Source organism: Poecile atricapillus, chromosome 1 (genome assembly GCF_030490865.1).
Source record: "Poecile atricapillus isolate bPoeAtr1 chromosome 1, bPoeAtr1.hap1, whole genome shotgun sequence".
Classification (NCBI taxonomy): Eukaryota; Metazoa; Chordata; class Aves; order Passeriformes; family Paridae; genus Poecile; species Poecile atricapillus.
In genome coordinates this window covers 148825148-148851924 of record NC_081249.1, presented here as the reverse complement: position 1 = coordinate 148851924, position 26777 = coordinate 148825148, and the positions used below count along the sequence as shown (strand labels likewise).

The window sequence follows — 26777 nt, the reverse complement described above, 5'->3', positions numbered from 1 at the left end:
ATTTGCTTGGATAAGACCTCAAAGATCATCCAGTCCATACATCAACCCCAGGACTGCCAAGTCCTCTGCTAAACCATATCCCCAAGTACCCCATGTCTTTTAAATACCTTCATGGATGGTGATTCTACTGCTTCTCTGGGCAGTCTGCTCCAATGCTTGATAATCAATCCAAACCTTCCCTGGTGCAACTTGATGTCTTTTTCTCTTGTCCTGTCACTTGTTACCTGAGAGAGGAGACTTGTCCCCACCTTGCTACAATCTCCTTTCAGGCAGGTGTAGAGAGCAGTAAGATTCCACCTAAGACTCCTCCAGGGTAAACAACCCCACCTCTCTCAGACATTGGTCTACTCCATATTAAAAAGACTTTAACTCTTTTAAGGAAGGAGGTCCAACAGGTGTATTATCAGGCTGAAAGAAATTCTTCTCCTGAGGTTTGCTTCTGTATCATGATAAAGAAGCTTTCCCAAAAGCTTCCTCTGTGTTGTGTTGGGATTTTTTCCAAGATAAAAAGCCTTATTGTGTCCATTAACATTGATAACCATTGTATTTCATCTGCTGTTTAGTTTGTGTGGTCAATAGTTTGTGGAACTATTTCTTTAAATGGTTTTTACCTAAGGGAACTGATAAGTGATGCCACCAGGCAAGAAGAGGATGCAAGAGCAGGGTGCATCTTGGGGAGAGGCATCAGATTCCTAAGGAAGTGGGATTGATACAGACAAATTAATTCAGAGAGCTATAGTTCTAACAAAAGCCAATTAGTTTTGCCATGGTGTGTGTAGAAAAGACTGAATAACTATTTGACTGGACAACAGTAGTATTATATATTTGGGTGCAAGATTATGTGTTTTGCCAAACAGAATGTTTTGATATTGCAAGACAAATAATGTAATTTGTTGTGTCCAAAGTCACAATATTTGCTCTTCTGGATTATCTTTGAACTCGCTACAAAAGTGTTTCTTAGCATGCACCTATTTAGGCAAAGAAAACAAATCCTTTCAAATTAAAGTCTAGTGTAAGACTGAAGTTTGATGTTTTCCTTTTCGTTTCCCCTGTGGTTTTGATATTTTCATTTTCTGTATTCCTTCATGATAAAATAGGTAGCATTTTGATATTATTTCCTGTAATAGTGATTTTGTACTTCTCAATTACAGTAGGATTTCAGAAATTCTGTGACTCCATTGTCCTAAAGGAAAGGTATAAGCGAGGGAATGCCACTGAATCTTCAAAGCTCAGTAAAGGTGGAGTGGATGAAGGGTTTTACTTTTTAAAATACCTTCTTATAAAAAAGACACAAAATTTCTAGAATTGTTCTGGCAGAAACAGTTGCATTCAATTTCAGCTGCCTTATCATTATGACAAGATTAGGTGGGATCCTAAGACTGCAAAGGTAACACATATACTCCCTTTCAGCATTTCTGCATGGAATGACACTTCTATTTTCTCTAATTATTTATCACCTGCTTTGTTACTGTTATGGTCTATCAGAATACCCTTGATTTTAAAATTACAAATATGGTAACATTTTCTCTAAATAGCTTCAGTAGCATGATGACAAAAGCCTGTCTTTTAACAAATAGGCTGATCCCCTATGGAAATTTGTACTGCTCAGTTCTGTCATTTTAAAGGGTTCTTCTGTGTTCTTGGTAGCTGAACATAATTTAACATGAGTGAGAATTACCTAAGATGTATCACTCTGGAAAATAGAACTTTGTATCTGAGAATACCTTATGAAGATAAGAGCTTAACATCAGGATGTTTTAAAATTCTTGTCTTTCTTTAACAAAGCAGAAAATAACCCTTCTTTATGTATTTGGAATGTGTTCTGTATTTTAGTAAGTATTTCTAGGGAATAATGCTATATAAAACAGGCAATTTGTAAAAATAGAGCTGTCTGTCATTTGGGACACTGAAGCTAACACTTGAGTTTTATGGAGTATCTTGAGGCTCTAAATGACAGCAGACAATTATTGTCAGGCTGTTTTGAAGGAAAGATGACCATGTTTAAAATCAGAGTTATAAAGAACTGCTTTACATACAAAAGCTCCAAATGCCTCTCAGTAGTGTTCCAAACTGTGAATGCTTCTGTTGGTGAGAAATCCGAAGGGATTGTTATATTTTGAAAACTAAAAAAAAAAAAAAAAAAAAAAAAAGAATATTTGTGAAGTAGTATGCTCTCAGTGTAATTTAAGCTTTTGCAAACATGGTACCCTCTAGGGAGTTGATTTGTGACACACCTAGCAAAAGAACTAAGAAATCAAATCTCACAGATAATGGAAAATTCTATGTTTTCTGGGGCTTAAATATTTTCTGCAGACCTGATTATTAAAAGTGCTTAGTACAAACATTTTGACCATTTATCCAATAACTGATATACAGACATGAAGCTTTCTTCATAATGACACAGTTCCCTGTATTTGCCATTTTACTATAATTAAAACAACTGAGCTACACCTCAGGTATTTGGGTACCCAGGCGTTTTTATAATGTGTTATTATACTTCAATGTTTTATATGAAACAACATATAGATTTTAGTATGTGTGTGCACATTGAGAATACTTTGAATTTCAGTATTTTGTTGATATAGTATCTTAAACTCTTTAAAGACTAATCCTATATTTGGAGAAATAGTATTTTAACAGAGTCCTAGTTTTGCAACAGGAAAAACAGCTGATTATGTTGCAGTTCATCTAACACCATGGCAATTTCATAATGTACAAATTGGGAAGGAAAAAAAAAAAGAAGGCTTTTCCTCACTGGTAGAATAAATAGCTAATTTCAGAGTAGCTTTTGTTGAGAAGCTTTTTAAATTCACTCTGCTGGAGCTCTACCAATGAAAAGATTATTGGATATGTTTGAGCGCTTATATTGCCCTCTGAGAATGGCTAAATAATAGGGAAAGAAAACTAAAGCCAATATTCTTACTGTACTTATGTATTTTGAATATGTATGAAACAGGATATTAACACATGATCAGCTATTTTCAAATGTTATCTTTCCTTGTGGTTTTAATTAAGAATTTGTTCTGTCATAGAATCATTCACTTGTAAAAAACCATGAAGACCATCAAGTCCAACTGTAAAACTTAACACTGCCAAGTCCACCATCGAATCATATTCCCAAGTGCCCCGTCTACAAGTCTTTTAAATACCTCCGGAGACAATGACTTCAGCACTTCCATGAGCAGCCTGTTCCAATGCTTGATAACCCTTTTGGTGAAGATATTTTTTTCATAAGATGCAGTCTAACCACCCTGGCACAACTTGAAATGGCTGCCATTCCTCTTATGTAATATATTTTTTTAATTATATGGCATAAATATGTAATTTATTTATTCCTTGTAAGATACCAACACCACCCCCACAACTCCTTTCAGGTGGTTGTAGAGAATGGTAAGGTCTCCGTGAGCGTCCTTTTCTCCAGGCTGAACACCTCCAGATCCCTCAGCATCTCCTCATCAAAAACTCGTGCTCCAGACCCATCACCATCTTCATTGCCTGTCTTTGGATACATTAGCAGCAGTTACAACCTAGTTCTTCAAACTGCTACATGGGGCACAAGTTTTCCTCTGACTGCATATTTAATGTCACACTTTAATCGCTTCAACATGTAGATTTCAAAATCAGGAATAAGATGCAGTGCATCAAGCACAAGTTATTTGTCAAGCCCTGACAACAAGTTTCTTTTACACACAGAGTGGATAATAGCTTAGTAATGCAAATTAAAAAAAGAAAAAAAAAAAAAGAAAATTGAAACTTTGGTATAAACAGTTAATTTAAAATGGTTTTCTAGATCATTGGTATTTCTCTCATGCAAAACTCCCCATGGAAACCTGATATTTTGCTCTTTGCCATTGTAGATTATCTGTGGAGAACTGAAGGTAACATCCAAAGTACAGAATTTGCAAAAGAATTAAACATTTTCTTATCAGACCTCAGTCAGACACTGAAATCTATCCAAAGAACAGAGATTACTGATGAATTTTTTTGTACCAGTAGGTCACTGAGAAATTTAACATCTCCTTACAAAAACATGATTATAATAAAAGAAGCCTAAAGGTGTGAAGTCTGTTTATTCTTTTAGACTGCAATTATTTCCTGAGCAAAATAGTATTCTCTTGTCAGCACTGTAAATTAGGATGGCCAGATGTTAACTTGCTAGTTAAGACCTTCAACTGAGTATACTTAATTGAAGTGGTAGTTTCTTTTCCTGTGCCTCAGTTTTATCATGGGTATTTATTAGGCTTTTTTTTCCTAAGGGTCAAAACTATAGGAAATTCAAATTTAAAAAAAAAAAAAAAAGTCTTATCACTGTTGGTTTTTAGTGTGGAAAGCTGTATGCTGTTTGTTCAAATAAAATATATTTAGTGAAGCCAATGGTCTTACATTTTCTTAGTGATATTTTGAAATTTGGGTGACAGACAAAAATTTCTTAGAGTTTCCTGCAAAATATGTGTGCTTTTGGAGTTAGTAGTGAAAGCTGAAACAGGAGCTAAAGACTTAATGGACTATTAAATGATCTGTGACATTTAGGAGGGAATAGCTGTGGTGGTTTGAAAATTGACTTAATTTTTTCAAGTTGATCAGAATGGATGGTTACAGCTACAAAGCCAACATACTGTGCTTAGTTAGATTCATTGGTACAAATGTAAAGGCTCTTGGAAGATTGCTGCTATAGAATTACTGGGTTCCTGATAGACCTGATATTTAACCACAGATTTATAATTCTTAGCAGAAGGGAAAAAAATCTTTGATTCCTTTTTAACGTTTTGAAATATCATAGTATTAATGGGCCTGGAGAGAGAACTCTTACAGGACAGAAAATACTTGAATAGTAATTGCAAGAAAAAAGCAAAGGCCTCTTCTGTAGTCAGAAGTGATGGGTCTTGAAATGAAAAGGGGATTGTGTGTGTGTGTGTTTCCTGTACTGGGACAGAAAGCAAGAGAGGGAAGTGCCAGGTCCTTTCTGGATCTCAGTAAGAACGGCCTGGCAACAAAGAGCTGAATACCTGCTTTCATAAAGCAAAGGAAGAGGAGGAATATAGGTAGGAAATAAATCTTACTCCCTTCAGATGCTGGGAACTGTGTGTTCCTGCAGCATCAGATCAATCTGTGGATGGATTTCTCCACTCATGAGAAATTTTTGCCACTCTTTTAGATAAAGGAAGGCCATGCTGGTGGTGTAATCACCAGTACTGAAGAGGAACTGCCTACAGACTCCTTCATTACAATGAGGTGGATGAGTCTGTCCTTTGGCCAAAGAGGTTTGTGCAGCATGACGCATTCCTGAAAACCATGCCAAACACAGGGCAGCCTTCTGTGAGAACTTCAAGGCAGCTGTTACATGGATTGTTATGTACAATGGCCCCCTGGTCAGGAGCGCAATATAAGCAATATTATAAACAAAACAGTGCGTGGTCCTTGATTTCCAGAGGGTGTAGCCTAGTTGTTGCTCACAGATGAAATTTATTGCCTGTCTCCTTCTTCCACTAATGCCACCTACTCTCTCTTACTGAAAATACTATCTGTATGACTGTACTGCCTGTGTAGGCTCTTCATCACTCTCCGGCACTAAAGTGGCAATTGTCTCTACAAGGGAAAGCAGTAGTCCACATATACTGCATGCATCATAATCCCCAAAGTAGGATGTGTGGGAGATGATACAACTCTTTGAAAGGGGCAGTATGCTATTTTTAGTTATTGCGATGAAGCCTTTATTCTAAGTTGAATTGAGCAGTTAACTGTAATGCGATTTGACTCGTCCAGAAAGGTAAGTTGTGCAATTAAACAACCAAAAATCACTTATATAAACATTTTCATGTAACAGACCATATGTTAGAATAATGGTATATAAAGCAGGTGATACACAGTTGAAAAGACTCATTATTTCTTATGCAACTCTCTTTGAATGATATAAATAACTCTGGATTCTGGTAAAGGTTACCATGTGTGTCTTCTTAAATCTTTAAAATAACAAACAAGTACTTCTAGTCCAGAGGGCTTTCCATGAGTTCTGCGAATTGCCTCTAGAAATTACTCATTCTTTAGCAAGGAGGGTTCTGATCAGTGGCATAGGATCTATTTGGAGGCCTGTCACTAGTGGAGTCTTTTGAGGTTCAATATTGGGCTCAGTATTCATTAACTCATCAATTACCTGAATGAAGGGGAGATGCCTCCTCAGCAAGTTCACTGGGGACACAAAGCTGGGAGGAGTGACTGACACCCCAGAGGGCTGTGCAGCCCCGCAGAAGAACCTCAGCAGGCTGGAGAGATGGGCAGAGAAGAACTGTCTGAAATCAACAGCAGCAAGTGCAGGGTCCTGCCCCTGGCAGGAATAACCCCAGGCACCAGCACAGGCTGGGGCTGAGCTGCTGGGAAGCAGCTCTGTGGAGAAGGACCTGGGGGTGCTGGTGGACACCAAACTGTCCCTGAGCCAGCAGTGGCCTGGTGGCCAAGAAGGCCAATGGGATCCTGGGCTGCCTTAGGAAGAGCATTGGCAGCAGGTCAAGGGAGAGGATCCTGCCCCTCTGCTCAGCCCTGTGAGGCTCACTTGGAGTGCTGTGTCCAGTTCTGGGCTCCTCAGTAACATAGAGACAGGGAGTTACTGGAACTGATCCAGTGGAGGATTCTGAAGATGATGAGGGGACTGGAGCATCTCTCTTAGGAGGAAAGGCTGAGGGAGCTGGGCCTGTTCAGCCTTGAGAGGAGATGATTGAAAGGGGACCTCATCAATGTCTGTCAGTATCTGAAGGGAGGGTGTCAGAGATGGAGACTTGTGTGGGAATGGTGCCAAACATCTGGCATCCTTACCAAGATTAGAACAAGAGAATGTTAACCCTAAAGACCCAGCTCATTTGTGTGTTTGTTGAGGATCCTGTGAATCTGGGTGGAAAACCACAGTATGAGTATGTTGCGTAATGTGATTGAAAACAATCACGTGCATGGAATGCTTGAGACATGTTTTGTGTGTCACAAAATTAGCAGGAGGCCCTAAGGATCAATTAGAAGGCAGTGGTTTATCTGTAAACAAATAAAAGGGAACTCACATGGGAGAGAGAGTAGGAAGATAAAAACACCACCTGTGGAACTGAAAACTATTGCACTGCATCAGTGTTTTTTCTTTGCCAACATCTTGATACCGACATTCTGATATTTTATATTTAAATTTTTTATATGTAGATTATTTATTACATTTAGATTTTTCTTTCCATTTGATTCCATCACCAACAGCCAGGCTCTTCTTGGTGGTGCCAAGCAATAGTACAAGAGGCAGTGGGCAAAATCTGATGCACAGGAAGTTCCACCTGAACATGAGGAAGAATTCTTTATTGTGTGGGTGATCACGCACTGGAACAGATTGCCTAAAGGGGTGTTGGAGACTCCCTCCTTTGCACAAGATTGTGTCCAGGTGATTCTTGAATATCTCTGCAGCAGTCAAGAGACTCGATATAATTGCTGCAAGCGTTTGTAAGGAGAAAGCATTCTATGCTTCTCTCATTCTGGTACTAATGATTAATAATCTTTTATGATTTAATCAGTAAAGTTTGGCATTTGTCTTTAGAAAAACAGGAAACAACAAGTGATTCTGCTTAGAATCGTCCTTTCCGACCCTTTTCATGTATTTCTTTGAACTTAATGTCTAAGTCAACCTTTATGGCTTGGTTAACATTATAAGACTGGGTTGAGCTAGATCTGTTCTGTGAAGCATTTGCTTTATTAATCTTCTGTTTGCTCTATATGTAGCAACTTTATCAAATTAGGAAGACTTCTTACAAAGTGGTCTCCAGTTTACTTGGCTCAGAAAAATATACATTTTAGAACATATAAAATTTTATTTTATATATGTATATTCTTTATCATATAACAAAATGATAACATATATTTCTTTATAGCACAAAATTATTTCCAGGACTTTAGGACTTTATAAACAATGGGAATTAGAATACGAAGCATTTTTTCAAAAGTGATGTAGGTTGTTTGAAATTCTGTATATTATTTTCCCTGAGAGATTTCCAACACCATGAAGGCATGTTTGAGCAACCTTAGTACCGTTGCAGATATGAGTTTAATTTATAGCAGCTGCAGAAACAGTTGGAAAGTGATTTTGAGATCTCTTTAGTATTCTGAATGCTTTTATTGCCACCTGATTCCACGCAATTTTGGTCTCAGGATGTATCAAGAAAAAGTGAGCATTTTAAAAAAAATGTTCCAAAAAAGAAATGACCTGAAAGTTTTGGCTCTTAGGGAAAGAAGTCTTTCTGATATGAATTGTTCTGCATTAGTCTTCTTCTGAGTATAAAAGTTGAAATCTTTGACTGGGGTGGAATTGGCTAATGCTAAGACACCTCTGCAAGCTGCAATGGAAGCAAATGGTGGCTCATCAAATTCTATGGTAACAGCTTTCAGCCAGTATTATGTAATAGCTATAATCCTTTGGGCCTATAGGAGAGATTCTGCATGGACTGAATTCTGAAAATGTCTTTCATTTGAAGAGAAAGGCCTTTCCAGTTCAGTAATTCAGTCACTCTTGTGAGTTTGGTTCAGTCTTGTAAGTGCAAAAAGGTTTTTCTCTACATTTTACTCTTTGGATGCTTACACTTAGGAATAAGCAATTAGCTAATTAGCAAGGCAGCCTATTACTAGTTTATTCTATTATTCTTTTATTGTGCTCTATCTTTATTAAAAAAAAAACAACCCACAACTGGAGCACATAGGGAAAAATACTTTTTTCTGTAATGATCATAGTTACTCATTTTTCATTGCCTTCAACAGTTGTTAACATGTTTTTTTCTTTAATAACCATCAATGAATTTCAATTGATTTTTATACTGTCCTTATTGCTTTTGAGAATCATTTTCAGGGTCTCCAGAATTACTCCTACTGAACAGATAATGGAGAAGTGCAATCTAATCAGATCCAGAATACTCCAGTCTTCTTTCTTTTGTTGCATATACATTTCTCTTTGTTGTTTGTAGCCCTGTCACAAGAATATATCAGAGCAGGATGTCCGTATCTTCCTTATATTTAGGGAACTAAGTATATTTAGGGAACTAAAGGACATTGCTTTGTTTTGAATGAGGGGGCTTCTTTACTGATGCTTTATTATTTTCTGGAAGCTAAATTTAACATTGATTATTTGACCTGGCAGGTCATTCACCATCTAAAATTGACACTGTCATAGATCAGAGTAAGATTATAGCTTTAGCTGTCAGGCCACATGGCCTGTTACATGCACTGGTTGACTGAAAACGTATGCACAGTAATCAAATGTTAGAGAATTAATATAGGTGATAGTAGGCTTAAAATCTCTCAGCTGGTAGGAGGATCCACTACAACAAACATGTAGAGATGATAGCTAGGCTTGCTTCTTTATTCCACAAGAGGAGCTTCTTTAGGATATTTTGTGATTCTAATAAAAGTTACCAGGCAATATCAGAGTGCTGTTCTGGATCCATACACTGATGCTCAGAACAGTGATTTTTTCAGTGAATGGCACCATCATAGTGCACGGTAGGAGCAAGCCACATTATACATTCATTATGTAATTACTCCATCTATGGGACTGTTGTGCTTGACATAAAATAATCGTTACAGATTTTCAGGATCTTCAAAATATGCTGGCACATCTTCTTAACGATGATTTCTCTGCATATTTAAATAGGCAATTGTATTGACAATATTATTCACCAAAGAGTAATTAATCTATCATAACATCCAGATATTAAAATGTCTTCTCTAGAGGGCAAGAGCAACTGAGTTGGTAGGGAGATATCTTTTGATTTCCATGCATTTCAGGTCGGTGCTTATCTACCAATACCCTTAATTCTGCTGTGGTTAGGAAAAAGCAGTGTCTGTGTCACCACAGTCACTCCATTCTGGCTTGAACAGTGTCAGTACTTGGAATTCAGGAGCTTGTGAGCATTTATTACAGTCATGCTGCCTTTTTTTCCCCTCACTGATCATTTGGACTAATAGACTCAGGCATTATTGAGGCCTCATTTTTCATACAGTGAAGTGTAATACCGTATTTGACTATTTAAACATAGAGAACATTTTGGGTAGGAAGAAGACCATAACTTTTACGCATGCTACAAAATGGGAATTGTTTCACCTCAGGAGGAAACTATTATCTGTTAGGGCCTTGTTTTTCAGTACTCTAGAATGCTAGAGTTTTTTGCAATACTGCCTGTGGTTGTGCTAAAATATACTCATTGTTTTGGCATGTCATGCAGATGCCTGGTTTAATTGAGCCATACAGCAATTTTATCTGAATTAGGCTTCTAAAATGGTTCTCCTTTTATGGTGTATTGATTGTAAGTTACCACAATTGGCAAACATAAAGAGAAATACTCAGTAAAGACAGAACTGTGGGGTTTTTGTTTTGTGATTTCACCATGTTCTGACGGTGGCTGTAGTCAAAAACTGCTATGTGAGAAACTTCTTTTGTGGTTTTCATAGATACCATATTTTAGCTCTTCCCTCGCTCTTCAGATCTTGGGACTCCCAAGCCAAAACATTAATCAGTCTCTAAGGTAGTCAGTTTTTGCTTCTCTCCAGAGTAATGATAGCTGGTAGCATCAAAGTATAATCTAGGCATGCATACTCTATGAGAAAATGATATTGTCTGTATGACATATTTGTTGCTGCTTTGATCTCAGCCCTCTGAATATTTGTTATGTGTAGTTCCTTTGATTTCTTTCGGTATTTTGGTGAGGGTACCAGGTTTCTCTCTCTGACTGAGTACACTGATGTTCACACATTTCACAACTCACATCTTCCTAACAGCTGATCAGGATGTATTGAATTGTTCATGATTGATGACAGTTTCCCACTATTCATGCAGTGGAAAACCTCACTGTATTACAGTGGTTGCTTCTCCCCTTTTGAGCTCTTAAATTCTTATTTCTGCTTGCTCCTTCTGAATGTGTCTAAGAAAGTGGTACATTTGGAGACAGTTTTCTCAGCCAACTAGTGAAGTATATGGGTCCTTATAACTCCTTTTTTACATACTACCTGTGTATGGGCAGAGTATCTGTTCTTCAGTCATTCAGGAGTCCTTCTTAAAGTGGTGCTGAGTTGCAAGAAAATTAGTCCTTCAGTACTCATTTCAAGGTCTTATTCTTCTTCGATTGAATTTTATACTTTATATTTTTTATTTCATGAGGCCTTTGTAATTTCTCTTCAAAGGTCCAAGTTTTCTAGTTTGTTTCTTTGTTTATTGCACTGTGGGAATATTAAAAATTTTGGCTGACTTCACACAATGATTGTTCAGGTGGCTTTCTGTCTCTGAGTGGACTCAAGGAACTTCATATGGCCAAACCAAATTCTGTTAGATCTCTGGACAAACTTAGTATCTGTACTGTATGGTATTTAGACACATGCTGTAAGATCACCTGGAGTTCTCTCTTTGCTTTCACCCAGCACTGTCTTAGTCTAATAGTATCCAGGGCTGTTTCAGCCTTCAGTGGAGTGATGCTGCAGTTGTTTGTGGGAGTCCGCAGGCCTTCTCCTGGATGGGAAAAGGCAAAGGTAACTGATCAGTGAGTCGTTGCGGGAATGTACATGCAGACTCAAAGAAGAAAGGTTACTCATCAGTAACTGGTGTTCTTTGAGAGGTATAGTCTGCATGCACATTAGTCTCCTACCTGCTTTTCCCCTCTTTCTGAATCTCTTTCAGGTTTGATTGTGCATTTAAGAGGAACTGCAGTGGTGGCGGATGCACTCTGCCCTGTGTGTCAATGCCTCAAGCAGGACGAGGGGAGGAGTGGGAGTGCCCCTCCCGGGACACTCCAGGGCAGGCCACAAGCCCACCCACTCTTAGAGTATATGTATGGACTAAGTGTCTCAAAGTACTGCAGCTGTTCATTGGTAGGTAAATTTTCTTTACTGTATTCTCACAGGTAAAGCAGTAGATTTTATTTTTAAAACCAATTTCATTCATTGACTCTATGGATGATATGCATGAACAATAATCAAGGGAAAATTTATACCACAAATTGCATTACACTGAGTAGCTCCCTGTCTCTCTAATGGTTTCATCTCGGCTTTCCCCCCATCCTAACCTTATTTAGATATTTAAATATCTTCATTCTATTCAATTTGTCATTTCCATTGAGAAGTACATGAAAACTTGAGATCATGTAAGTTGTAACATAATTTTAAAAAATAAAACTAAATAATGTCTTTCACAATTTTAGCTAAGTGTGCGAATGTAAGATTGTGTTTACTATTAGAAAATGAGGCTAGAAATGGAATGGGGTCCTGTAAGAATCAGTTATATTTATACTACTATATTGATTTTTAAAACTTCTTAGTTGCAGGAAAGCCAACATTTGAATTTAAACATTTTTTTCCACAGCTGACCCCAGCTGTGGAAAAGATGTGGTTTTCTTTCTTTTTAATTGCAGAAACCTTGTAGTAATTTTCTAATTCACTACACTTCCTGCCAGTTAAACAAGTAGACATGGGGTATGACCTAGCTTAAACTGGAGATGTACTTGTCCCTGCATACAAATATGCACATGCAAATTCTGCAAACGGTTATTTTCAAATGTAGTTTCTAAGAAGTGCAGGTTATATGAGTTGAAGGCTATTAGAGAAATACGATTCTGAAGTGTTTGTAGTGGGTGTTTTCTGAGACCTGTCACCTTTGCAAATATGGTGGACGTGCTTTTACCAGTTCCTTAGGATTGCAGCAGTTAATGTTGCCTTGGCAGCTCAAAGAAATTTCCAGTTGGTTTTCTGTCACTTTGCCATATCTGTAAGATTAGGATGTCGTTTATCTGGGCTTAGATACAGCTTAGGTACAGCAAACTTTGCTGAAACTTCTTACCTGTGGGACATGAGATACATGTGCTGTAGATAATGGTACACGTACACAAAATATTACAAAGTGCTCTAGTTTTAGAAAGTTGCTGACTTGTGTGTATTATCAAGGTGCCTTTGCACATTCTGAGAAGAAAACCCAAATAAAGTTTTCTAAACAACCTTAGATGAACACTATATGTATGCAAAGAAAATGTGGAAAAAGCCATCATCCTGTGCCCACCAATCTCAAGTTTATGGCTCCAAAACCAAGTATTTATACTTGTGATAACAGGTCTTTGAAGTATTGTTTTAATTTAAGAAAATTTTAAAAATTTAAAAAACAAAGAGAGAAAGTTTCTGTTTATCTGTTGTTAGTAAATAGTATTGGATTCATTTACTTGGTTTTATGCTTTCTTTTTCCTTTTCATTCCAGTTGCTATTTAGCTTGCATTGTTTTAGGAATAACCAAAAAAATATATATTAGATCTCAAGATTCTCACTAAGAAAAGTGATGCTGGCAAGGAGGCGTTATGTCTTTTTAAAATTTTTTATTGTTTCCAATTCTTAAGAAAACCAGAATTTTTATAACTCTGTAATATTTATTTTAGTGATTAAATATTATATATTAGAGGGATGCCTTTTACACATGGCAGAAATGAGACACACTGAACTTCGGTGCTTTTGCTAATACATTTTTATTAGCTAAAGATGAGCACATGAACACTAAGGCCTATACATGTGTATCTGCCAAATACAGAGTCAACAGTATAGTTCTTGGTAGACACAGACACATTTGGAAAGTACCTAATTCTGACTCTAGGTTCCATCTCTTCCTCCAAGCACCTGAAGAAAACTGTTACGCTGAGTGTCCAGTCCTTTCCTGTGAGTAACCTTAGCATGGCTCTAGGAGGACAAAAGTGGCACCAACATTAGATGGGAACAGGTTTTTGTACAGAAGGAAAAGGGTCTTGCACCTTTGTGTGCATGTGAGTGCATAGTTTGTTCTGACCTAGATCTACTTGTAGTTTTTAATACAATTTATTAAATTATACAATAAATTCACTATTTTTCTGGATTATACTAAGATTAGTATGTCAAGGTAGGTAGCTTGAAATAAGACTCTTTCCTTTGTTTTTCTGAGAGGAAATCAACAGACACATTTAAAACTTCACTTCTATTTTTTCAAGTCAACTTTGTATATGGCCTCTACTGTTTTTACCTCTCTCCATCAAAACAATTAGAAATTCATTTGCTAGCCTCAGCTCTTAAAAGTGTTGGCACTTCCAGTCATGATGGTTTGAACACTTCAGTGTTTGCACATCTTTCTGCTAGACTTCCCTTGCTTGTTTGCATAGATGAACTCCGTTAATGATTCCACTTCAGTGCCTACTGGGTTTTTTTTCCTGTTTTAGGGCTAATTACCATGAATACTAGGTTTTAGAAGACATGAAGTACTTTTTAAAAAAGGTTATGTTGCAGACTGGATAGGTACGTTGAACCTTGAAATACTTGATAGCTGCAATTTACTTTAAATGAAAAATGCCTGTAATTAAATTTCCATTTAAAAAGTAAGCCATTTATAGAGTACATTTTTATTACATTCCTCCTTTAGATTTTGCATTTCAATAAAATAGTTACATTTTTATGACATCTTTTAATACATTAGCTTAGTATTTAAAAAAAACAACTGCAACATGACTGTGATGTTGGAAACTGCAAAATTATCTGCAGAATCTTTTAAAGATGACTTACTATGTTCTGTAAAATCTCAAAATTTGAAAAACTATTTAGACACAGTGAGAATCATTTCATCCAAGTCTCTTGACTGCAGTGATTAGACTGAACATATTCCTAACATTTTTCTTACTTTCTGCCTTCTGCTGGTGGGGAAAGGATAGTGAAAACATCAAGCATGTTTTCATGGTGTTTTAATATTTAATTTTCTGAAATTCTTAAATCATTTTGAGATTGATTTATTGGAAAGTTGTTGCTCCACACGTAAATATCTTCAGGCCTCCACATTTCATGGAATCTTTTGAACAGTAAGTAAAGGATTGTGACCATAAGAAATAAAACCTTCACAAGAAGTAGGGCAAAAATATATGGACTTAATTCCAAGAATACACTAACATTTCAAAGACCTTCCCTCCTTTTCAAACTTAATGTTGAACTCTGCTCTTTACTTCATTGCCTGTCTTTATGGTTATTCGTGTTCTTGTATGGTCCCTAGTATATGATTTTCCTTTTTAAATTAATAGACAAGTCATGGTCCACAGAATAGAGACAATTCAAACTCCTGAATAATACAATGAGGAAAAAAAGGGTTACTTTCAATTTTTGTTCTTCTTTTCTCCTTTATGTGCTGTAACATGAGTTTCTGATTCATTCAGTTATGTATGCTCTCTCATGTCATAGAGTCAGGCTTAATCTTTCGTGAGCTGGAGTCTGGAGTAGTCCAAGCTACATGGCTAAGTAAAGGTTGTTATGACATCTTAATGTATTAATTCCTGTATTTCTGAAACTCAGTGGTTGAAATGGCATCTAATTTTCTTAGAAAATCTCTAACTATGCAGACTTTTTTGATATGTTTTGCCATATTGTCATTCATTTTAGTTTCTTCACTGTGATGATGTTAAATGATCATATATGAAATTTATCTTGTACACTCTTTTAGCTTGAGCCCAAAAAGTGTGAAAGAAATGTAGATTGATATTTATTATGGCTTTTTATATGTGATTATTTTTTATTTAACTTGGATTGCTAAGAAAAGTTATCATTATATGTTTAAAAACACACTGTTATGTGTTTCTCCTTGCATTTAAAAATGTATTTTCCTAGAGTAAACAGGATCTGCTTGCAAATACACAATTTCCATAATTTAACAAAACTTGTAGTTTTGAGATTTGTTCTGAAGACCACATATTTCTGCATCTCTGAACACTATCAGTAGTTGGTCCTGGAAGCCACAGTGATCTTTTAAGTCACATGAAGTTGTTTTGAGAATATTTCTGGATACTATGCATGTCTGTAAACCAGCTTATACTGACTTACCTACATTTCGAAGTCCAATGTAAATAAATGTATATTGTTGCATAATTAAATTTTTAACACATAACATATTTAACATAAATATAATATTTAACATAAATATTTAACACTTGTATTTGTTCAGCAGCTTAAACTAAAATTTTACATATTTTACTTACTGTGTGATTAGGGATTCATATAAGGTGAAATAACTTCATGATTGCACTGTGCTGGAAAAATCCAGCATGTGCCGAAGTGCCAAACGTCTTTGTTAACTGTAGAATTAAGAATTGTTTAACTAGTTTCAATACTGAATATAGAATGAACGAATTCTGTATGGATTAATTATGAAAACCTGCCCTGTTTATATTGGTTTTAGCATTGCCCTGTTCCTTCTGGATGTTTTAAATTATAGCAGTGTACATGTTATGTTTTAGTGGCTATGGTATACAAAAATACTATGTGTATTGAGAATTATTTTTACAATCCTTGTGTTGTGAAGTAAATTATGTATTGATCAGAAAATCATACACATGTTTATCTAAGTGGTAAGCACCAGAATATTGACTTGAAGGAAGATATTCTAGTGATTTTGGAAGTATAAACATGTGGGAGTGTTTTCACACTCTCATAGCAGTGATGGCAAAAATAGGACAATAAAAAATAGGCAAGACATACCATAGACTGTAGCATCATAGAAAAGCAAAAGTCATCAGGACTTCAGCTCATCTGTGTAGGCATTTAATCTGATCCACAACAACCATTTTTGTGTGCTTTGTAGTACTTCTGCTCCAGTTAAGGGTCGTAGTCTCGATGTCTATGTGGAAAACCACCATAACAGTAGCCCTAAGAGGACTGGAGGAAACCTACAACCTGTGTCAAGTTTAAATTTCTGGCTAAGATAAATAATTCACAAACCTTCTCCAAAGATCAGGGCATTGTTCTTCTCATTCCAGAAAAGAATCCCTATTTGTTTTTCCAGTTTGCTTACATAGAGATTAAAGGATGGTAAAGGATTGTTAGTGGAGATACAAAGTAGCCCACTTTCCTATCCATTGTAATTGTGTATTCTGTGATCAGGTTTCTTACGTAGCATGGTGGGGCATTATTCCACAGAAATTATTAGTATGGAAGAGTTACTAGAAATACGACAATCCTTAATGATAATCATGACGAGTTGCTGGAAAACCCTGCTAAATTAAAGCATGATGCATTTTCTCTCTCTTGAGCCCTGTAGATCAAGGCAGGGTGGTGTAGGGAAGACCCTGAGCCCTAGAATTAGTTTAAAATATAAAAGGAAATTAACAAAATTTTGTGGCTTGCTCATTGCAGCATAGGCTAGCAGCAGGTTTGCTTCTTGGACATGGAGATGCTTAAGTTACCTCCACAGAAAGAAATATGTCTGTGAGTGTTCAGAATGTTCACTGAAATGCCAGGTAGCACTAGCTTAGGTGTGGTGCCACAAAACTGCATCTCTACGGCTTTTGGACTTACTGTATCCTAATGTGGTGGTGCCTTTATGAATTTGCAAGCATGTACCTGCCATAGACATAAGGTCTCTGTGATCTGCCACTCACTGTAGGCAATTTTTCCATGAGGTAATGATTTTTATTGGTCTTTAAATCAATAGATTTGCATGTGAAAGACTAAGAACTCAGAGAAAAAATGAGTCAGGGTTTTCCTTCACTGGTGGAGTTAACACTGGTCATGAGAAGATTCAAACAGATCATAAAAAATGTTTTTGATGAGTAGTGTTATAACTGAAGTAATTTCAGTATTGGGCAGTGCATAGGAGGTCCAATGAGTAGTTCCAGGTTGTGGGAGAGAGGGAGCTGGCAGAAGCAAGGACTCTTTGGAGCAAGAGATGGAAATAGGTTATTTGTTATACCTAAGGATTTCTTACTCATTTGAAGGAGAGAAATTTAAATGTATTTAAAAGAGAAAATATGAGGAATTAGGTAAAGAGGACAGGAAAGTAGAAGTAATCTAAAGCTTAAGGAGACAACTGTCCTGACTTCTGTGCATCATATAGATGTAATTAATATAATTATTCTAGGACTTCAGTGAAATCTGAAAAGGTTGTGTTCTTTTGAAATAAAATTATTTGTGGATGAACTGTCTGTAATGACTTAATTTCTGTTATAATATATCTTGACCCTGGAAAATAACTGATAAAGCCCAATTTAGGATGCTAATGGTTAAAAGTATTAAGCTATTTATTGGTTGGGGTTTTTTTTCCCACTGGAGTTCTGTAGCTTTGTTCTGGCTTTTTAAAACTTGGTGGTAATTTTACTGGACTGTTTTTAGAGCCAGCTACTGTATTTTGTATCCATCAGCATCATTTCATTGGCTTGAATGAAATAATAGTGCTTTACATAATCTGTTGACCTAGCCATTTTCTCTTGAGAGCTTATCATCAGTGAAACAATAGAAGAGGAGAAATATGCATAAAAATATTAAATGAAATTTTCTTTGGTTGAAATGTTATATAATAATTTTCCTTGTATAGCATCAGTAAAGCCAAATATGAGGTCACTTGCCTAGAGAAATCTTCATTTGAAGACACAGAAAATTCAGTTCCCTGCAAAGACAGTACAGAATCTACCTGATCTGAGTCCACAATTTGTTCATAATTTATCAGTGTGGGGCTTCCTTTTTTAGATACTTCTACAGCAATGAGAATATTTTGTGGGGCACAGTTTTTTGGGTTAGAGAGAAAATAAATAAGCTGAATATAAGCCTCAGGTATTTTTCCATGGTTTTAAAATATCTAAGTGATAAATTTGCACTTCTAAAATACAATGAAACTCAAACTTACTGCCTCATAGTTAAAGGTCTTCTACTTGAAAGCCTGAAAGTTTCTTTAATATAACTAGAACTCAATGGGGAATTCCATCTAGGAGTCTGCCTAGGTACACTGATGGAGTAGCAGGAATAGGCACTTAATTATTGCTCAGTTTAATTGAAGAGTTATGATACTGATTTCTTTAGTTTTTTGTAGGCTATCACACTACTTTTTCCCCCCCTTATTAATGGGAGTATTACTGAACTGTAGCAAAGGAACAGAGGAAGGATTTATTTTCTTCTTAAAAGGAGTTTGGCAGGGTTTATTTTATCTAAAGATAAATTTTGCTTTTAAATAAAACAAACCAAACCCACAAAGTCTATCAATCCTGTTTTATGTAGGAAGTTTTTTTTCTGACTATATTAATTTTTAAAATAAGTGCAATATTAAGGTCTAACTTTGCCAAACATTGAACTTCTCTGAAGTGTTCTCTGAAATTTGTACCTGTTTAAGTAAAGACAAATGTTTCCAGATAATAGAGATGGCACCTCTTTTGAAATAAATTTCCTAATGCATAACTATGTTATTGAAGCAAAGAATTTTAAGACCTAAAATCCTTTTTACTACCATAAATCACTTTTTTTTCCAAATGGAACACAAGAGCCATTGTAATAGTTCATTTATTTATGTATGGGTTTGAGGCATTATCCTTATTCCTTTCCTGAGCTTATTTGAAATGGTCATATAACAAACTTCTGGTATGTTCACTTACAACCCAGTTAATTAGTTATTCTCCAAAGGGGTAGAGTAAAAAGATTAATGTGATTTTAATAAAGACAAGAGAGAATACAAAAGAGAAAGTGGAAGTAATGAGTAAAGAAAGGAGAAATAAAAACAGAACCTTTGGTTTTGCCACTTCAAGTAGTCCTTGGATGAATTGGCGTGGTGGGGCTTGCCTGAAACACAGGCTTATTTTAGTTGCAATTTTGAAGTGTCTGTATATGGTCCTTCTGTTAAATGGAAGTTGCACAGCAGTACTAAGCCTGCAGAAATACAGCTGAGGATTACCTAAATTGTTTGTACTTTTTAAAATGTTCCAGTTTTATTTTAAACTTTTTAAGTCAGTATATTTCTCAGAGCTGATTTTGTTTAAGCCAACAATCTCCAAAACTATTCCTTCCTTCCCAATATAATACTCCCAAAACTTAAATTTGTCCTAAATATTTTCATATAGTGTTGTTTCTTTGCTAGAATACAGATAGCTGTCTCAATAATTGATATGATCTGTGTAGATGGATACTTTTCTATGTAATGAGTCTACTTAAGCTTAACTCAGCTAATTTTGCACTCCAAGCAGACATGCTCCTGCTGTGCTGGCCCACAGTCAAGTACAAAGGATAAGTGATTGAATCACATTGAGATTAAATAACTCTTCTGCTTATGTCAAATTTTTATCATAGTTTGAAAACTAGTTTAAAACATCATTTTTAAATGAATGCAAATCAAATTAAATGCTTCTCTATTATGATGAGTTATCCAATATTGTAAGTAATTTAGTTTACACGACAGATTTCTTAGTCCAGCTTTGGAATGGTTATACACACTCCTGTTGAGATATTAGGGGAATGCAGGAAAGATGGTTAGAGATCATCACCTGCTGCATCAAGTGCATTATTGCATCTTTTGGTAGTTAAGCTTACAGACACATGGTTGTGGCTTTTTTCAGGCTGTTAAAAAGTGCAGCGTGAAAGCCCAAGTCACTGTAAGAAGAATCAGTGATGTAATCAGAATTAAATGTACATAGTCTATTAATGTGTATCAAAGAATATTATATCTCTGTATCAAAATAAACAGTGGTAGAAATCAGTAACTGTGAATTCTTGTTTTCCATTTCAGGTTAAGAGGTGGAGAACTGAATTTCAGTTTCCATACACAAAATAATATCTTGTGGATACTTGCATTATTCTGTCTTATCTTGGTTATAAATAGTGGATTAAAATATTTATATAAAAAGCCATGATTGGTTTATAATTCTCTGTCTTTTGTGTGTGTCTGTTTTTAAGACATTTCAAGTCTTCAGGTATTATCTGAGATAACCATTTCTTGCTAGATCTGACAGGATTCATGTTCTCTTTCAGGAGACGCTGATAGATTGGTGTGATGAAAAGGAACTTAATTTGATTTTAACAACTGGAGGAACAGGGTTTGCACCGCGAGATGTCACTCCAGAGGTGAGATAGTCCTGGAATAGAAAAATCTGCCCTTTGGTGTAAAAATTAATGAGTCTGGAGGAGGGGGGTGATTTACTTTTTTTTTTTTTTTAAATTTCCTCTTTAACTTTACATTGCAGTATCTGTGGACAGGTTAAGTGCTACACAACTTGGAATCAGAAAAAAGTAATAGAAAATATAGCACAAGAGAATTACTCTGAGCTTGGCTTCTGACCCAAAACGATTTTCAAACTAAAATGTGGTATATTATAATGGTTTTCCGGTCCCTGTACATAACAAAATTCTAATTGCTTTATGGCATAATTTTCCTTAGCACTGCAGTACAACACTGCTAAGCAAAATCTTGTGTGGCTTTTGTAATATCTTGTGCAAGGAAGAGTGGAATAAGAGAGATCCTTTAATTCTCTATTGCAGAATAGTGCATTGACAACTACTGCATTGTAGGTAAGAGCATGAGGCAGACAGAAGGGGGGAAAAAATTCTATGCAAAGCTACTATGGATCTGCTTGTCGAAAAAATCTAAACAGGCACAGAGGTGGAGGTAATCTGTACCAGTAAATGTTGCTCAGGAAATTTGCCTACGTTATACTTGCATGGAGCTAAAGTAGATGGGGAAAAATGAGAAGCTTAAACTAATGAACTCATGACCATGAGTTGTCATGTGAAATGACTGTGTGATTGTTCTTGAAGTGTTTTGGTATAGTTCCAAGTTAGATTAACATGAACTTTTAAAATCACATATTTTGTTTGGTATGATTATGTTCACTAAAGGGCAGAATTAAGATTGAGTTGTGTTTATTTGCATAATTAAACATATCTAGATTTCTCTTAAGTACTCAGGTATGTTTTCCATTTCTTAGACTGTCAAGTTGATATGAGTTTTTTATAGCATATCTAGAATGCTTTTTACTTAAAAATGTGTTTTGTTGCATGCCTGAAGTTATTTTTTTTTCCCCTTAGGAATCTAAAAACATTTTTTAATTTCCTGTATAACATTTGTGTAACTAGAGAAACATGTTAACTAATGCTCCTGTTCATTATTTCTGCTGGTTTTAGATCATGTAGTAGAAACCTTGAGTAACTGAAACCTGGGTGGGGGGCAGTCTGTGTATCAGGAAATGGGAACAATGTTAAGATGAACACAGCGTGACACCTAGTGAAACTGATCTTGCAGGTTATTCACTTTGATAAAGCCACCACAAGTGAAAAGTGAGTTGGTTTGTCTCTTGCTTGCAAACTAACATAATGCTTTTGAAGGTTGTGTTACCAGGACTGTGTAGAAGGAGGGATGAATTTCTGCTTCAGTTTTCCTTTCTGCAGGGTCAAGCCTAGGCAGCAGTACCAGATGAAGCATTGTAGCCAGTGCAAAAAATTAGCCACAGATTCTCAAGCGGCATTTGGGACAAAAAAGAAACAAATGAGAACTCTGCACATAAACACCTATTATTTTCTTTACACTGCATTGCTGTTACTCAAACTATTTATCACAGGCAGGGATGATTTTTTTCATCAGTTTTGTTGAGTAAGCCATTCTGAAAATTATCTGAATTATTACTGTATCTCTGTATAATAAAAACACATTGATGTAAAAATCATTAATAACTTTTACTACAGAAAAACTGCATTGTTTTTAAGCATAATAGATGTGCAAGACTTGGACTGATCATAACAGAAACAAGTGTTCTGACTGTCACATTAGTCCCATATTTAAAAAGAACTCATACAAGAGAGTCTTTACTCACTTTTCTCTTAGTTAAGTTGCACTAACTTAAATCACAGTGAAGATAGAGAGTCCCAAGTTTATTACAAAGTGGTGATGGCAAGCATTGTTCCTATGATGGGATTTATTATATCATTCACTCAAACAAATGTTTTTAAGGGAAGAAAATCAGTTTGCCAGTATGTGTCATGGTAAAAACCTGCTAAGAAGCCTAAGTTTTGTCCCCATATTTTATGTCTTTTGGGTCAATGAGAAAACCCACAATGGAAAATTCATTATGTCAACATGAAATGTGCAATAACAAGCCTTTAGGAAAACTTGCATTGATGTAGGAAATGGTTTTCATCCCTTGTGTGTATGGTGTTGGTTCAGCATGCTCTCATCACTGAACTGATAATGAAAGGATGGGATCATAGTATTATGCTATTGAGATGTCATCTTTAAGATGTTAATTTAAAACTTTAATGTAAAACTTTTAAGAATTTAATTTGATAATATTTTTCCTTAGAATATAGACAGTAGTCTGTTGAGTCATACTTCCACTGGTATGTTTCAGTCCTGCTTCTCCATAATTCCCCTGTATTTTGGATTAGAAAGTGGGTTTCTCTGTTTCTTTTCTAGTATAGATACATAATTGCTATTGTACCTACACAATAAAGTAACCAAGTATAATTGCAACGCAAAGACTCAGTGTTAATTGAATTTTATAATTCTTGATAAAATTGAAATTAAGTGCTTAGCATGATATAGCTAAAAATGGCTTCTTGATACCTCAGAAATATGTAATAAAGCATCCCAAAAAATTAGTAGTTTCCTGACTCGCTTTGTCTTTTGAACAATATATCAGAACCATTCCAGGTTGTTGCAGTTGTTTCAGTGATGTGTAATAACATTTTTTTTCTTGTAATGGAATAGAAGATTTTAGGAATATTCACATAATCTGATTTTCCTTGCCTGTCTGAGCCCTAAATTTATAGCCTCGGTGTAGTCAGTGCATGGAGAGGAGTGTTTGAATTAGTTCCTACGATTCACATTTTGGGGGGTGAAGGTCACTTTACTTGAGCATTGTGAATATCCTTCACTTTCTTGACTACACAACTAGAAGTGATGAAATGCATGTGTTAAAAAACCAAATTCACTCAATGGATGTCTGAATCTGAAAGTGAGTTATAGGCATTACAAGTGAATGCTGGAACTCTTAACTGTTATGGCAGTTGGTTGTAGTTTGCATTTCTACTAAAGCTGAAGTGTAAGCCTAATTTTTTAGATACAACCACTTATTTTTTTACAGTGTAATTTCACATAAAAATTATGGAAATAGTCTTTAAATCTCTGCAGGAGTTTGCTCATACAGTCTGCTTGTTGATTTAAAAAGTCTTTGTTGCAGGACAGAGATCCAAGTATGGCCCAAGTTAATTTAGGGGAACTTTCATTTTGTATTTCCAGATTCAAACATTTATTTCTTGGAACTACAATACTTCAGTGGTAATTCTTACAGAATGTTGATAACAATATACATTAACTTCTGTGAAAAAAAATTAAATAATGTTGCAGCATTTTTATCAATCACTAGGAATCCTTCTGAGATATTTATATATTTTCTCTGTTGCTCAGTACAAAGGGAAAGAAAAAAATCTCATGTATATGGGTGTTTTTACATTTATTCTTTTGCAAAATTGTACAGTCAAAAAATTCACTTGTCTGTCTCCTAACATTCTTCTAGCTGTTTCCTTATCCTTTGTCTCTAGTGTGATTCTGTCCAAGTCTTGTTTTCCCATCTTTGAGACTAATTTTATGTACTTAGATAATAGCAGTAGAAATCAACATATTGTCCTCAACTGATGATAGACATTCTTGAACTGTGTCACAATGTGTATTCACAACTAGTTCATCCACTCTGCAGGTAATTTTGAGCCCTAAGATTTTAAGATAATACTTTATAAAAAACACAGAAGAGCTACATGTGTTCTAGCATGTAACACCAGACAGATGTTTCCTTACAGTCTTCCTACTTTTTGAGTGTTCTGAAAAATTTATGAATGCTTCTTTCTGTTCTTACTGTTTATAGTCTTCATTATTTATGGACTGGCTTAAAATGTATTTAGGCACATATATGTTTTCATTTAGTCTGAAAATATATGCATACTTCTTTATTCTTTCATCAGAGTTCTCTAGTCCATGAAAAGAAATCGTTGTTCTCTGGAGCTCCCTTCTATTCATCAATGTTTCTGAAAAATCATGCTCAGAATGAACAAAATAATCCAAACATACCACACAGAAACCAAGTTTGAATAGAAGAAAGTTTAAATTCTTCTGCAATAGGTCTTTTTATATTCAGTTCAAAATTGTGCCAGCATTTTTATAATTATTGCCAAATGCAAATTTTCTGTCATTTGGCTCTCCCACATTCTCTAAGGTATCTTGCATGGACTTTTCTTCAAATTCCATTTTACTTCACAGAGTACTTTAATAGCTATATCCTTCCATTTCTCTGTCTCAAATAATGTTGGAAACCCTCTTGATCTTTATTATTTTCAGTTTTCATGTGTTTTGTCTGTTTGTTTGCTTCCATTTGAACTTTGTAAATGAAATAAGATGCTTATGACACAGTAGGATTGTCATGTTATAACTATACTCTCACAACAGCACATTCCATCAAAGTAACCCAAATCCACTGAGACTTAAACTTTTAAAATAACAATTTCCATTTAATAGGCAGCAATTTAAACTAGAAATAATATATAGGAGGTCTTTGTCCTCTCTAGTTCAAATACTGCCTTTCCAGAGCAGCAGGATTTCTAGTATTGCTTGTTGTGGATATAGGACTACTTCTGTTATTCCTCAGCATTATTTTATTATTGGCACTGGACCAAAAGAAAATAATTTCCATTTTACAGACTGTCACTTCAGGATGGCTCCATAATGTGGAGGAATGAAGCCTTCATCTCACATGGGACATAAGTAATTTTGTGGTAGGAATAATATGAAATTGTGCAACCTCTAATTACCCAGGCTAACGTTTCAGTCTTTCACCCTTCAGTATTCCAGGTACCCTCCAATTTTATAACTATTTTAAAAAAATATTTTTGTAGTCTCTTTTAAAACTGTAGCTTTTCATACGTCTTGATGGAGGTCTTGCTCTGAGTTAAGTTTGATTTCAGAGCTGTTGTATAACGATATGTGCTGTGTATGGATGACATCTGACCCTGTGATTTGCCATCAGACTTTTTGAGGCCTTCACAGTTCTTAGAAAATCGTTTCCAACCCAGCTTGCTTCTAAGGGGTTGGTGTTACAGAACCTTGCCACATACATCTAGTCAACAAAAGTGCTTAAATGGAGCAGATTGCTCTGTGACAGACTCCTTCCAATTTCTGTGCTACTCTTTTAGAAGTTTATCAGAAACACTGTAAAGTAAAATTCTCTTTTTCTTAGTCCTTCAGGCAGTTCTTAGATTATACAATTAGATCTTTATCTAGTCTGCTTTAATTTTTCAATAAAATTATTATTTGATGCACTGTATTTGGTGTTATAAAATTCAAATATATTTACATGCCATAATACTTCAATTTAAAACTATATATTTAGATTTTTGATCTTTCTTGGGAAGGCATATTATTATAGCAGAATTGATATGCTTAGTTGCAGAACACTTCACTAAACATTTTTACCAGTTTCTTTGAGAAGCAGCAGTATACAAATTATTTGCATCACACACTGTCAGTTTACAGAAATACCACAGTATTGTATTTCAGTTTAGAGAAATTCAACTTTGATTTAGCTGACTTACAAAGGGCTAAAGAGTGCCTCTCCTCTCCTCTCCTCTCCTCTCCTCTCCTCTCCTCTCCTCTCCTCTCCTCTCCTCTCCTCTCCTCTCCTCTCCTCTCCTCTCCTCTCCTCTCCTCTCCTCTCCTCTCCTCTCCTCTCCTCTCCTCTCCTCTCCTCTCCTCTCCTCTCCTCTCCTCTCCTCTCCTCTCCTCTCCTCTCCTCTCCTCTCCTCTCCTCTCCTCTCCTCTCCTCTCCTCTCCTCTCCTCTCCTCTCCTCTCCTCTCCTCTCCTCTCCTCTCCTCTCCTCTCCTCTCCTCTCCTCTCCTCTCCTCTCCTCTCCTCTCCTCTCCTCTCCTCTCCTCTCCTCTCCTCTCCTCTCCTCTCCTCTCCTCTCCTCTCCTCTCCTCTCCTCTCCTCTCCTCTCCTCTCCTCTCCTCTCCTCTC

At 35.9% G+C, this 26777-nt stretch overlaps 1 protein-coding gene across 10 annotated transcripts in view; it reads left to right on the top strand.

Moving 5' to 3' along the window:
• The window catches only part of GPHN (gephyrin), a 276397-nt gene that overhangs the window by 125190 nt on the left and 124430 nt on the right, over positions 1 to 26777 (top strand). For 9 of the 10 annotated variants that reach the window (XM_058832193.1, XM_058832174.1, XM_058832165.1 and 6 more), the window contains one exon: positions 20755 to 20847. The exons of the other annotated variant lie outside the window; for it this stretch is intronic. In XM_058832193.1, coding sequence (XP_058688176.1) covers positions 20755 to 20847 — 93 coding nt within the window. The remainder of the gene's footprint in view (positions 1 to 20754; positions 20848 to 26777) is intronic. 10 annotated transcript variants of the gene reach the window in all.